General features: G+C 37.4%; 1 protein-coding gene across 2 annotated transcripts in view; it reads left to right on the top strand.

Annotated features, from left to right (window-relative positions):
• cwc22 (CWC22 spliceosome associated protein homolog) overlaps positions 1-15,127 on the top strand; it is a 44,699-nt gene that overhangs the window by 21,010 nt on the left and 8,562 nt on the right. For both annotated transcript variants that reach the window (XM_079618650.1, XM_079618651.1), the window contains exon 15: positions 4,578-4,638. In XM_079618650.1, the coding sequence (XP_079474776.1) occupies positions 4,578-4,638 (61 nt within the window). The remainder of the gene's footprint in view (positions 1-4,577; positions 4,639-15,127) is intronic.

Raw genomic sequence — 15,127 nt, 5'->3', positions numbered from 1 at the left:
TCCCGCATGAGTTACTTTGTGTTGTAATATGCTCAAATATCTGAAACGGTTCCAATACTCCTTTTCTGCAGTATCGATACACCTGATACCAGCTTCACGTTCTCACTCTCTCTTCTTTCTCCGATAACGAATTGACACACACCTGCCTCCAGTCACTCACTTGTCTCATTCGCTCCGTTTGAATAGTGCTTGTATTAATTTTACTCATTCCCGCTTGTTTCATGTTCAGCTCAAAATCGCGTGCACCACTGATCTATATGTGGCGCCATTTTAACTTTAATTGTTAGCATTAACCTGTATTTCGTTTTACAATGAAGACTATCCAGTGTTATTTTACATTCGATTACTTTCATTCTGTAGTATTTCTTACCTGAATACTACTGCTAGACCCACCTGAAAAACTAAATGTTTATTTCATTGGTCCCTTTATTCAAGAGCTGCACAATTAACCATTAAAAGATCACAATCTCATTCCTAAATGACAACGCTTCGGCTATGTCTATTAAACCTTTGACAAAATCACACTGGAACATTCAGATCTGCGTTCACGCTGCTGCTTATCCAGAGAAAGCAGTTCATATTTTTATCAGTTCATAAATATTCATATTATCACAGAAGTACAGGGAGAAAAGTTTATAATTCTGATATAAAAACTGATGTCTACGGTAGCGATCAAAATAGAGTAAATCCTTTTGAAAGTGACTTGACAGTTGCATCAAGTGACATAAAATATATTTGTCATTGAATCGTTCGTTGAAGAGATTCGTTCAAAAACACTAATTCATCCACTAATGAAACAAGTGAAGTACTTATGAGTGAGTTATTAAATCAATTATTCAAATGGATTTTAAAAAACAAAGTAATTTAAAGTAATAAATTAGACTGCAGCAATTAACATGTTGTCTCTAGTATCTCTAGAATCTCTAGTAACTTGCACTTTATTTTGTTTAGATATTAGATATGTTTCATGGTTTCATGAAGTTTGAAATTCCAGTATTGGAACAACACTGAGCAATATAGGTGCAACATTTAATCAAATGATATTTAATTTAAAATAAACATCAATATTTCATCAAATGGGGCCACAGAAGAATATTAAAATTTTTTATAAATAGAGGTAAATAAATACCGTTTTTACTTTTGTATATTTTTCTTTAAACATGAATAATTAACACACAAAGACATGAGCATTTATATCATGCGTTTTAAAGTATGATGTGAGGGAATTTGAAATGATCTCACTATATTTTTACTAAAACATTTCAATGAACACAATGAGTCTTGTGAATGTAATAGTTGAATCAGAGTTTTTGATGCAGTTCGGTCGCATGGACAGTTTCAACTGATTCATGTAAATTAATTGAACTTACAAACTGCTATTTTTGCTATTGAAGTTTAAATAACATCTAGTACAACATCTGACTTCACACTCTCTCTAAATTGTGTCTTGACAGGGAACGTTTGTGAAACTAGCCTAATGACCCTTAAGGGAACTTAAAGTTGAATTCATCATGAATATTCATGTATCCTTAGCAGGCAGCAGGTCACACTCCGATGCGAGTGTGTTTATGGCCCTGGACTCCCAGGCAGCCTCACAGCTTCCCTTTTCCACTTCTATTGACCTGAAGCTTTGAAAAAGGCTTCCCTCGTGGAGAATGTTTGAAAGTACTAAACCTTTCAGCGCCTCGAGGCTCCCGAGCACTCTTAGGTCAAAGATGCAGCAGAGGCTGTTTCTGTTTTAAGATCTTAGCGGTCAAAAACAGGCTTCTAATGCATACTAGCTTCATTTAACCTGTTTTTTTTTTGTTAAGTCACTCTGTATTTGATCACAGCTGTACGGCACCACGTCAAACATAATATGCGGCTGTGCTGAGACTTCATTCGTTTAGTTGCGGTGTATGTAACAAATCTTTAAATATTTTACCGGCTGGGTGTCGACTGGCTTCCCTAATGTCTTTAAACTTGCCCGCTGGCAGCTGGATTCACTCTTAAAACAAACCTGGTGTCTCACAGCGCTCCACTGCAGAAAGACTGGTTCTCACTTTCCCTTTCTATAAACTGACTTTGAGGTCGGGATGAAACTGATTTGGCCCACAAATCCCCCGCCCGGAGGCGAGGCGAGGCTCGTGTATGGACAGGAAAAAGTATGACCCATGAGGAAATTAGATTAGCACAGCTATTTTTCTGTTGAAATCAAGTGTATTAGTTTTGTAGCACAACCCTGTGATTCCCATTGTGAGGTTTTATTTCTTTTTATATAGAGGAGAGAGGAAATGATGGAGAGAGTAGAGAACAACCTCTGTAAGTTTGGCCATTTTAACTTTTTAAAAAAATATAATCTACCCTTGAAACATTTGGGGTCAGTGAGGTTTTTTTTTTTTTTTTTGAGAGAGAGAGAGAGAAAAAATGTCATACTTTTATTTAACATAGATGCATTAATTTGATCAAAATACTTGATGCTAAGGAAACATTTCTTATTATTATCAATGCTGAAAACAGTTGTGCTGCTTAATATTTTTGAGAACAACATACTTTTTTTCAGGATATTTTGATGAATAGAAAGTCCTTAAAGCTGCATTGTCATATTTAGGAGGATCTGTTCACAGAAATGCAATATCGTATACATAACTATGTTTTCAGTGGTGTATAAAGATCTTACATAATGAACCGTTATGTTTTTTATTACCTTAGAATGAGCCATTTCTATCTACATACTCACACGACATGAAGGTGATAGTGTTGACAGTGTTGTTTGATTCAGTTGTGCGCAGTGTATAGTGCTGTGCTCACTGTGTACTGCTGAACTGCCCTGTCTTTCGGTTGATGTGAATAGGGACTGTGTTGAGTGACATTTATATGGATTTTGTCCTAGGGGCTAACTGTGCACCATGGGAACTGTAGTGTCAAGTCTAGCCACCACATCTCTCTCTTTTTGGCTGCCCTTGCCCTTTGAAGTGGTCATGGCACAGCATTCAAACAGTAAAGAAGTAGAGCAGAGTAAACTTTATTTAGAACAGAAATAAAATGGTCATAGAGATTCTAGTTTGGTTAGACTTAACCACACTTCCACTCTATAAACTAAAGCATTTAGCCGAGTTTGTTTCTCATGCTGTTTTGGTTTGTGTACAGGGGAGATCAGTATCTGCGGGCGTCACATGACTGTGTTCGTCAGCACTTTGTGAAACTAACTGATAGATGCAGAATTCTGGCAGAAATGTCTAAAAGAGATGTGAGGCTCATGACCACTGACTGCATTGAAAGACTGATCTAAACAAACACAATTTAATTAAAATGCCAGTATTGAGTCCAACATAATGGGTTTAGCACATACATTACATTTTTATTTTGTTTATTTTCTTGTCATCTTGACTGATGCTTTATAAACAAATGGTCAGAAATTAGTTTGATTTAAATTCGATACCGATTCAGTTCTATTCGACTCGATATTGATCCATTTATAGATACCTCAGGTACAGTGCATGACCAATTTTATTATACTAGATTAAAAATTGAAGGTTAAAATCAACTGATTTGTATACAAACACTTTAAATACACACAAAGAAGTTTTAATAAGTTAATAATCACATAATTGTCTCTACTCCAATTTTTTTTTGAAATATTAACATTTAAATGATGGCTGTCATAACTTGACGGAGTCATTAAAACATACATTAAATATTGAAGAAAATGGTGCATATATTTAGCTAAATGCTCCTCTCTAGAGTTTATTTTTCTAGCTGACTATCGAGTTTATGGTGACTGAATGGCTTTTCTGAGGTAAATGTAATGTGAAATATTGATTACAAGCTTTTTTATTGACATCTTTCCGTGGTTGAAACACTGATTTGAATTTAAAATCTGAGACTTTGTTTTAATTAAAAAGTAACAACGCAAAGCCTAGTGTCATCTATTGGATGGGATGCTGGCTTACAATGGTTTTTATTTAATAAACTTAATACGCCATAGACTGGATGGAAGATCGATTCTTGGGATTTAGGAATTTATATCAGTTCATAAATTGAGAAATCAATCATTTTCAAACCACACACATACCTTTATATATGATATTTTCTCTATCATCACATTCAATTTAGACGGCAAATTCACAGCTCAGCTACAATGTCTTTATTCACGCTGCTACAGATCCATCAGCTCCACAGTAAACATTGGCCCAAAATGAGTCCAAATATGCTTCAAAGCGATAGAATCTGGGGCTGACCTTAAATGAAGCACTGGAGAGCCAACACAATCCCAGGACAGGCTAAAGGGTCAGCCTGCTTAAGATAGAAAGCCTCAATTCTCCTTAGAGTGAACATATTTTGTCATTTCTTTTAGGTTTTAGGGCTGTATTATTGTTCTGATCATGGTGTTAACCTTGTTAAACATCAACAGATGATGCCCCCTGGTGCTGTGATAGTTTTGCTTCATTTTAATCAAGTCTGGTTCATATTTAACATTACATTTGATTTATTATGTGGAATGGTTGCATGTAATATATTAAAATTATATGCATGTCAATACATTTCATTAGCACATGAAATGCAGAAGGTGACATTTTCATGTTTTTTCTTCACAGCTTGGACTTCGAAGAATGCGCCCACAAGTTGATAAAAATGGATTTCCCCGATAGCCAGACGGTACGTAAATAAGCGCTGCTGTTCACTCTAAAATCCTGCAGATCTGTGTTGCTTTCTGTGTCCCTGCACACAGCTGTTTATCGGAAGCTTTTAACTTCATCTAAATATTTGTTTTCAGTCTCAGAGGTAATTTGTGCCTTTGTGGTCACTTGGGAAGCATTTGTCATCTTAATATCCTTGTTTTGCAGTTTCACAGTGGGGAAAAATGGGTTGTTTTGGCTAATGGTAACTGGGTGTTCCCTCCTGTTTTAACTGATCAAATGCCTTTCTCCAGAAATGGCCCGTTTGTGATTGTCACCCTGCTGTTTCACGAGTCAAACTGGAATTCAGTGCCAGCAGCTCATAAGTTTGATGGAAAGTCTTGTATTTGTCAGCACATTTGTGGCATAAGTGCTGGTCTAGGGCATGGTTATAAGCAGGGGTGCACATAACTGGTACGCAGGTACGCATGCGCGACAAAAATCAGGAATGCGTAATGCCACATGTGTTACTACGCGCCTTTGCGTACTGTCGCCAAAATGCAACCTAGGCAGTGTTAATTAAATTTTTTCACAGATGAAAACGAGACGATAACTAAATAAAAACCTTGTTTTAAATGACGACCACTATGACGAATAAAAACTAGACGGAAATGTAAGGGAGGGACGATTGGGGAAGTGATCCAGTCAGAACTGATTTGCGTTTGTGGAAGATGCGCACATTTAAATTGTAACGTGCTGATCTACCGAGTCGGCATGCGCTTCATGCATGTCTCAAATCGTTAAAAAATGTAAACGTCTGGGAGAAAGAGAAGAGCAGACATATGGATAGATCTGAATAAGAGTGACGACGCGAAAGACAGCTTTATTCGGTATGTTTTTCTGTGCGAACACACACACACACACACACACACACGACCCGAAGCGTGCAGCCCCGCACATAGACGCTGCGCGCAAGGACTGAATCGAGCTCTCTTTCGCGTCTGAATGGACAAATACACACACAACATTATGTCTAAATGTCCGTTTTGGAGAGTATTCACGTAAACACAGTCGGTTATGTCTTTACAGAACGTACCGTGCATCAGTGCAATTGGATCTGCACACTCTTAAAGTGACAGTGCGTAATAAACCTAATGCCTTCTGTACACTTAATATTGATCAAACAACAAAATAAAAAAGAGAAAATTCACTGCTCTTTAATATCTTTAATAAGGATTAATTATATTTAATTTATACAAATACATATATCTGAACAATCAAATAACACTTCAAATAATTTTTTTTCTATCATTTTAGGTCGTTCTTTTCACGCTGATGTAAATTTAAGTGTTCGTTTATTTTTATTTTATAAGTTTGGTTTTAGTTAGTTATTTTATGCTATAAAAATGGAAATGTGACATCATGATTGACAGCTGTGGCCACGCTACATATGGGGTGAGTACCAAACACCATCTCCTGGTCCTCACCTGAGCAACTCACTGAAAAAGTTATGTGCACCCCTGGTTATAAGTTGAAAATTCACAATCATGACACCATGATAGCTTTTTTTGCATTGCAGTTTTAGCAATTGCAGCTCTTTCATGGATGTTTACTTTCTAAAGTTCTCTGTGGTCTGGTTTTGTGTTTTATTGAGTTTTGCTGTCACTTTCTTTTTTGTTCACAAGTTATACTATACTGTTATACAACAATATTATATAATAATAATATATATATAGAGAGAGAGAGAGAGAGAGAGAGAGAGAGAGAGAGAGAGAGAGAGAGAGAGAGAGAGAGAGAGAGAGAGAGAGAGAGAGAGAGAGAGAGAGATTATAGCCTATATATAATCGATTATAATTGTTATTTGAAGCGCCAAATTACTTTCAAAGGGTGCTGTCCTATTTTGATCGCTACTATATACATCAGTGTTTTTGGCTGAACTTTTATCCCAGTATGTCTGTGATATAAATTGTTTTGAAACACAGAAAAGACAAAGTTTTTGAACGACTGTTTCTTATCTATACATGACGACTGCTGTATAGATTTGAATGTTCCGGTATGATTATGTCAAAGGTTTAATTGACACAGGCGTGTGTGTGTGTGTGTGTGTGTGTGTGTGTGTGTGTGTGTGTGTGTGTGTGTGTGTGTGTGTGTGTGTGTGTGTGTGTAAATATATTTGCTTTAATGTTTTAAAGCTCTCTCTCTCTCTCTCTCTCTCTCTCTATATATATATATATATATATATATATATATATATATACATGTACAGAGAGAGAGAGAGAGAGAGAGAGAGAGAGAGAGCTTTATAACATTTAAGCAAATAGTAAATAATAAAGAGGAACAATTAAACCTATTACAAGCAAATTAAGCAATAATCAAAGAGTGCTTTAATTATCTGAACTTTTTCCAGTCAAGAGCAGTGAGTGATTTTTCTTTTTAGCAGTTTTACTGCTGTTTGATTCTTACTGATGACATCATAGACAGCGGGAGATCTAATATGCTGCGTTAACACTATTGCACACAGATCTATTTTTACATGTCAGATGTTGTATCCTGTCTGTTTAATCCCTTAAGACTTACTTGACTGTTTACATTAATTTCGTGTCATAAAAGCATTTTGAGATGCAAGTGCATTTAACTTGCATGGTTGCGCAAAGCCGCAAGCACTCTTCACAAAGTACACATGAGCATTTGAAGTCAGACGTCTGTCAGCGAGTGAGTTTTGTGTATTGAAAATATCGGCCTATTGCATTCCAAACAGAGGATTGATTTATTTAATTGTTTTTACCCCTAGCTGCAATGGAGCTTTATGAAAAAATTATAATTTCAGAACAAATACACTAATATCTATATATCAAATGTCATCAAAAGTCTGATGAATATTAAGAGGTGTGTTTTTAGCTATATATTCGAGCCCTACTCTGAACACACTGGTTTTCTTGGCTCTCAGCCTGTTAATCAGTCCATTTGACCTTTTAAGAGAGATGAGGATGATAACCGGATTTGATCCCCTGGGTCCACTCTGCCTTCTTATTCCAAATATGGACTGTCTTGTTTAGCTGGTGCAGTACAGATAAGTCTGTATGTTGTCCCCAGAGCATATATGTAATGTCAACAACATTCACGGCAGGGATCATTATGTTTTTGACCCTTTTTGAAATGGCTTCCACTAAGACGAACTGTATCAAATAAGATGGGATTGTAAAAAGTCCCGAAATAGAATAGAGCCCCCTCACCCCCACCACCACATCTGCTGCTTTTGGCCATTTGAGAAAAGAGCCAGTGAGGTGCACACGATGGAAACATTGTGTTTGCAGGCCTGAGGGAGATTGTGTAACAGGGGTAGCATCCTACAAATGTCTTTTTTATCGCTTCGCTCCAGCTCTCCTCACAGGCTCAGGAGCAGGTCAGGAGGGGAGAGGCATGTGCTCACTCCCTAGCATACAAACATATGTCAGCTGTGTTGTGGGTGACATGCCTACATCCACTTACTATCATCTCCACATAAATCTGGGATGTCTTTGGCTCAAAAATAAGGATTTTTTTTGTTGGTGCCAGTAGTTAAGTTTGGCACTTCCCTTGCCAATATTTTAACTTGCTCCACATCAAAAAAGTTGTACATTTAATTTTGTAAATAAATAAAAAGTTCAGTTGAAATTGGTGATTTATAAGAATTGTAGATGCTTAATATATGTAGGTATTGTTTTTAATGTTTATACATTTATATTCAGACTTTTATTCATACTATATAATTCTTATATATATATATATATATATATATATATATATATATATAATATATATATATATATATTTCGAATATTGTCAAAATTATTTTACCGGTAATCAGATTTTATTAATTTTTTTCTGGTTTTTGTACATTGTTTACACAGAAACAAAACATTAAGCAAATTGACTATGCTATTTCATTGAGCTAATAATGGAGCCTTTAAGTGATTTAAATAAAAAAAACAATATAAATGATTACCTCATTGCAAGGAAGTGCTCGTTTTTGGCAGTTTGTTGGTGGTGGGTCGTTCTCAGATCTCTCTCTGAAGCCAGAACTGGCAGAACATGGCTCACATCCAGACCTACCACAGTCCTCTGCGTCATCACACACACACACACACACACACACACACACACACACACACACACACACACACACACACACACACACACACACACACACACACCTGAGCCTGCCTCATACCCCCAATCTCTGCAACATGAGGAAACACGTCAACTACTCTGGTTTCCTTAACAGCACTGTTTGATAAATAAGTTATTATTGGAACTAGACATCTGAAACTGCTAATCTAAAAGTTTGCCGGTGTTTCGTTCATCCAATTAAGTGTACACTTTATAGGCGTCTCAATGACATTAACATATACTGTAACATAAAACGCAAAATGTCAGCCTGTTTTTTTTTTTTTTTGTCATATGATTGATGTACTGTGGTGTACCGCAAACGCTGTCCCTCGTTCAGAGCTCGTTTTAACATTGCGGTATGCGCTGTGTTTCTTTCACACATATGGGTTCACGTCCTTGGAACCCACTGCGTTTTGTCCCTCCTGAGTTGTCGTACCAGAATAAACCGTCCTTGAGTCTTTGGTTATTGCTTTTTTCTGCCTAGTGATCTGGCTTTGCTCCTAAATGCAGGGTTCCCACAGTCATGAAAAACCTAGAAATATAAGGGAATTTTAAAACTGTTTTCCATGCCTGCAAAAAGCATGGGATAATCATGTCGAGAAAGGCATGGAAATGTATGGAGTAAATATACTTTTGTTTTTGTTTTTTGGTAGTTTTCTGGACTTTGTTTTAAAATATTGTACAGCTGCCAGCAAATCATTCTTTTGAGTCAGTTGAACTGGTCCACCTGAAAGAGTAATTAGTGAATTTGATCTGAATTTTAATGTTTTTATTTATTTTCATTTATTTTTTCATTAATTCTAGTGGACATTCACAAAACTCTGTTAAGCAAAACACCCCATTTGTCCAACCTTCATAGCTGTAATTCTAAGCTGAACATTTGTGGTAAGAACTGTTCTGTCTTACGAAAATCCCTCTAGATGAGGTCATTAGCTTTTGTGTGTTTAAAGGTTGCTATAAAAAGGTGGAATGTTGCTTTAAATTCCGTACAGCTGCTGCTGATTGGCAGGTGTTTCTGTTAGGATGGAGATTGTTTATAGTCTGCAGCAAGAAGTCTACCACGTGTTTGGTTTCCAGTTTCCACACAAGACATTGAGAACAGCATTACAGAGCCAAAGACCAACATAGAACTTACTTGGAATTGGAACTTCCCAAAGCTCTACACATCCTTTGCCCACTTGTGTGTTTAATAACGGTTGGTCCAATTTGTTAGTTGTATACTTATTTGTCAGTTATCAATGCGAACTTCATTTAACATGTATACAATGTTTTCTATTTGCAAAAGTTAAATATTACAATTACGCTTGATATAACGGTTTTCTATTTGAATATATTGTAAAATCTAATTTATCCATGTGATGGAAAGCTGAATTTTCAGCATCATTAACTCCAGTCTTCAGTGTCACATCACATGATCCCTCAGAAATCATTCATTCATTGACATTATAGCATGTGGATTTGGTGACACATTTTTTTATTACCAATGTTGAAAACAGCTGTGCTGCTTAATTTTTGTGGAAACCACAATGTTTTTTCAGTAATCTTTGATGAATAGAAAGTTCAAAAGAACATCATTTATTTGAAATATAATTATTTAGTAACATTATTAATGTCTTTACTGTCACCTTCGATCAATTTAAATCTTACTTTTAAACAGTAGTGTATGTCTTTCCAGTTAACTTTTAGAAAACATGGGTTGTAAAAACTTGGAAACCTCATCATTATTCACATCACATTAAATATGCTGTCTACTCTGACTGAGGTCCATGAAGCTAAGATGATTCACAGTTTTTCAGCCTTCATTTTATAGGGATCATTTAATACCTCACCCTTGGAAAAGTGAAGGCTAAAGCATGGCGTGTGAAAATATAAATGTTTTAACTTGCTGTGTTGATGTTTGCATTGAAATGTCGGTGCAGAAAGGACTGAAAACATTACAGCCAGTTCTCATAATTTCTGTGTCGACACATCAAAGTTTCCCCTTCAAAAGAGGATTGTAAAATGTTTCATGATGCACACTTTCGACGAGGTTCAAGTGAAAATTAGCAAAGGCAATGACAATTGATGCGGAGCAGCCGCTGTCTGGCAGTGGAGTTGACGGCGCGATTATTAGTCTTGTGAGCAATAAACACATCACAAGTGCGGAATGAATCATGGGACTTCACAGATGGCCTGTTCATTATTCAGCCACATTTCTGCCTCCACCCGCCTCAGCCACATGGAGTACAAACTTATGGATTGAGTGCATCGAGCTGAATCACAACTGCATTCAGTTAGCAGATAGATAATTCAGCTGCATGAGACTCTAATCGAATGATGATTTATTTCAAAAGCTTCTGCTGCCATTGCCTTTGTCACTGAGCGAGAAAGCATTAAGTGCAGATAGGGATATGAATGACCGTTCATTTTGTTTACGTGGGGTGTATTGTATGCATGTATAACTAGCTTTCCTCTGTGGGCTGTTTTCATTTACTATAATTGCCTCGGATTATCTCTATATGAAGAAATTGAAGTCATTTTTTTTTTTATCAGAACAATGTTGAGTCTCATCATGCTCATGAGAGAACTAAATTCTTTACACGTTACAATAAGGTCCCATTAGTTAATGCATTACCATTAACTCACAATAATAATAATAATAATAATAATACATTTTATTTAAAGCGCCTTATCAGGACACCCAAGGACACTGTACAAAGCAGATAAAAACATTGAAACAGTAAACAAATAAAATTGGCAAGACAACATTGAGGGGATATGGGTCAGGTGGAATATGACTGTCTAAACAACAGAGTTTTGAGTTTTGATTTGAAGAGATGAAATGAGTCGATGGTACGAAGGTCTGGAGGGAGTGAATTCCAAAGATGGGGAGCAGAGCGACTAAACGCCCTGCTCCCCATTGTGACAAGATGGGCAGGGGGGACAGAAAGCTGGCAGGTATGGGAGGATCGGAGTGAACGGGTAGGGATGTTTAAATGGAGGAGATCTGAGATGTAAGGAGGAGCCATGTTATGAACAGCTTTGAAAGTAATGAGAAGTATTTTAAAAGTGATCCTCTGTTTAATGGGAAGCCAGTGAAGTTGTTGCAAGATTGGAGTGATATGATGAGAGATGGGGGTCAGAGTAATCAGACAATGAGCAATACATTTCAACAGTTTCATTGTTAATGTTAGTTAATAAAAATAGTTATTTGTTAATTAATGTTAGCTCAGGTCCATCAATGAAAATGAACAAAGTTAGATTTTAATAATTTATCATTAAAAGTTAATAAAAGCTTAATGCGTTGGCTGTTGCTGTCTATTTAAAGCTAGTGGGTTTGGCGTTTCGTGTCGCAAATCCAATGGCGATGGTAGTGACGATTCTCTCTGACCAATCAGAAATCTGCAACATTTTAGTATCGTTACAGTTCACTTGGAACCTCAACTGAGGTGGTACTAAAAAAAGTACCAGGTTCTGTACACAGTGGAACCCCCCCCCCCCCCCCCCCCCCGTACCATGCAGTGAGAAAACGCCATTGGAGATCTCTTCAAATTCCTAATCCACCAAATTGTAAAAATTTTAATACCACACCAAAAGTTAATAACATGCAGCTTCAAAGCAGAAATTATTTCAAAGTTTTATTTTGTGCAAATATGCATGAGTGTTTGAAATAAGTTATGTGTACCAAATTGAGCTGTTACTACCATTGGGAAAACTGGTATCATCTTTTTTTTTTCTTGTTGGATCGACATGGTACCAGTGTGCCTGTGCTTTTGACATCTTAATGAGATTGCATGACATCTTTATACAGCACATGTATATTTCACACCCAATACGTGGGCAGTGAAAAACACATTTCTCTTGCACAGTGCTCTTCACCTGAACTTTCACTCATTGGAGTTATTGATTGAATGCTCCAGCTTGTTCTTTACATGGCAGATCTTCAGCATGACTTTCTTTGCCTGTCCCACAGGCGTAATGCGGAAAACTTGGGCCGTACTCATCCGCGCAGAAAGAAGGTCGTCATGCTGACCCCACTGCTCTTAGGGAATACTGCTTTGCATCTGATCGAGTTCACTCAATGTCCCACATGTGCCAGTGTTTCAGTCGAGCCGTTTTTTGTTGTTGTTGTGAGGTTTCAGTTAGGTTTTAGTGATAAATTTTTTTTTTTTTTTTTTGCTCTCAATATAGAAGTTTTATTGCGTTGTGGATATACTGGAGGTAAGTGGTTATTGATTGTCTGGATGTGAGTCTGGGTTTCAGTCCTTGTGCTGTTTGTTCGATCTGACCGCTGCCAATTTTTCTTCAGGGGAAATGAAATAGGCTGGTGGGTTTTGAAGTTACTTCAGATGGTTAAATCCCTTCATTTGTTTCTTTATATTCTTCATGTTCTGCAGCTTTAATAAAAGTTAATGGCATTTCATAATTTCTTTTTCATCAGTCTTTGCAGAGCAGATGGCTGGTCATCTGTGGCAACAGTCTTGCTGTGCACGAATGCAGATTTCACGGATGCTCTCCTGCACTCTCTTCATCTCATATCACTCTTAAAAAATTTCTAGTCTGCCCTGAGGGAAAAGCTTCTATCAGCTTCGTGTCAATCACAATCCGTCCGTCATTCTGTAGTTCCTCTAGCTATTATGTATCCAAGCAGTGAAAGCAGAGTGGAGTGGGATGAGATGTTGCACTTACAGTGAGGGCATGCAGGAGCTCGACTGGGCCGCAGGTGCAAAGAGGGAATTGCTAAAATGGCTGTTTTGACCATGTAATCCCTCTGGTTGGCTGTATGGGTAGAATCGCAGCAAAGGGTCACTATGAGATTCCGGCCCTTCGGGCTGAAAAGATTCACCTGACGTCTCCCTTGATAGACTCTCTCTTGGTTTTTCTGCTTGAGGCAATGGGGATGATGCTAATGAGGGAATCAGGGAGTGATTAACCAATGCCGAAGCCTGGATTTGTGCTCTTGCTTGGTCTGCTGCGCAGTAATGCTGCCAGTGTCATAGAGCAGTTTAATTAACAGGGATTTCCCTGTTCATACATGAAGGACGGGTATTAGCCGAGTCAGAGAACCGTAGTCAGACTTCTTCTAGAACTGGAAGCTTTGCTGACAGACAACTGTATTACCAATTTTTGAGATGCTCAACTGTTTTCAACATTGATGATATGAAATGTTTCTTTAATAGCAAATTAGCATATTAGAATAATTTCTTAAGACTGGAGTATTGATGCTGAAAATTCAGCTTTGCCTTTATTTTAATAATAACATTTAAGAATATTACTGTTTCTATTGTATTAAATGCTGTAAATATTGTATATAAATGCTGCCTTTGTGAGCATAAGAGACTTCTTGGAAAACCTTTTTCTTTTCTTTTTTTAATCTTACTTATCCCAAACCTTTGACCAAATTATTATTATTATTATTATTTTTTGTGTGTGTGCAGAATATCTAGTGATCTGCCATATAACATATAAATGGGGCCTCTGTCAAGTTCCAAAAATTACAAAATTCAACCTAATAGTGCAACAACAACAAAATCATCCCCTTCACTGTAGCTCACAATCACATTCACGTTTCTGAGAAGTGACTGAACTTTTTCTTTACTCTGATATTGCTTGAAAGAGAGAAAAGATTTCTGATCAGTAATCGAGCACAGCCTGTTAGATTTCAGCTCCCTGAAATATGTATATGAGAGACTAGTGCCGTAGGGCTGAGCCACCTTTCTGCTCCGCTTTTTTTTTCAAACTGTCCTGTGATCAGAACACCTTACCGTCACACCTGGCACATTTGGCTCTCTGCCTGCAGTCACCTGTTAGAAGAGTCAGAAATGATCTCATCAGGGCTTAATGTCATCTCAACTGGACCTCAAGTGCTCAGTACTTTATCTGCTTGGACACTGTTCTTGATATCCAGCGCTGGTTTCTTTTGTAGGTGATTTTTAAGACCTCTTAAAATTTTCAACTCCAATTTGGTGCCAGACTGCTGCCTGTTGGGGGTTTAATTTGTAAATTGATCACAAGCATGCCTTTCTTCCTCATAATCCTGAGCTCCCTGGTGAATATATGAAGTAGATCATGAAATCAATAAGCTTATGGAGTGTTATTATAGGGTATAAGTAGAGAAGTGCTGCAGCTCATGCAGTAAGATGAGATGTTATACCTACTGTGTGTGAGGGGCCGTGGAGCTCAGCTGAGTCACAGGTGTGAAGCTCGAAAAGCTAAATGGCTTTTTGGAGCATAGAATCCTTCCTGTTTCCTTTGAGGGAAGAAATGAGCATCTGTAGGTAGGATCACATCCAGCCCAGGGATGAGGAAGGGCTCGCTAAGTGACTTCAGAGAATTACCTGACATCACCTCAATTGAATCTCTCCACCATAGGTTTTCTTTGCATGCCCCCAGTCACTGCA

Source organism: Phoxinus phoxinus, assembly GCF_949152265.1.
Source record: "Phoxinus phoxinus genome assembly, chromosome: 7".
NCBI lineage: Eukaryota > Metazoa > Chordata > Actinopteri > Cypriniformes > Leuciscidae > Phoxinus > Phoxinus phoxinus.
The sequence above is the reverse complement of the archived record's forward strand: the minus strand, read 5'-3'. Positions and strand labels throughout refer to the sequence as shown.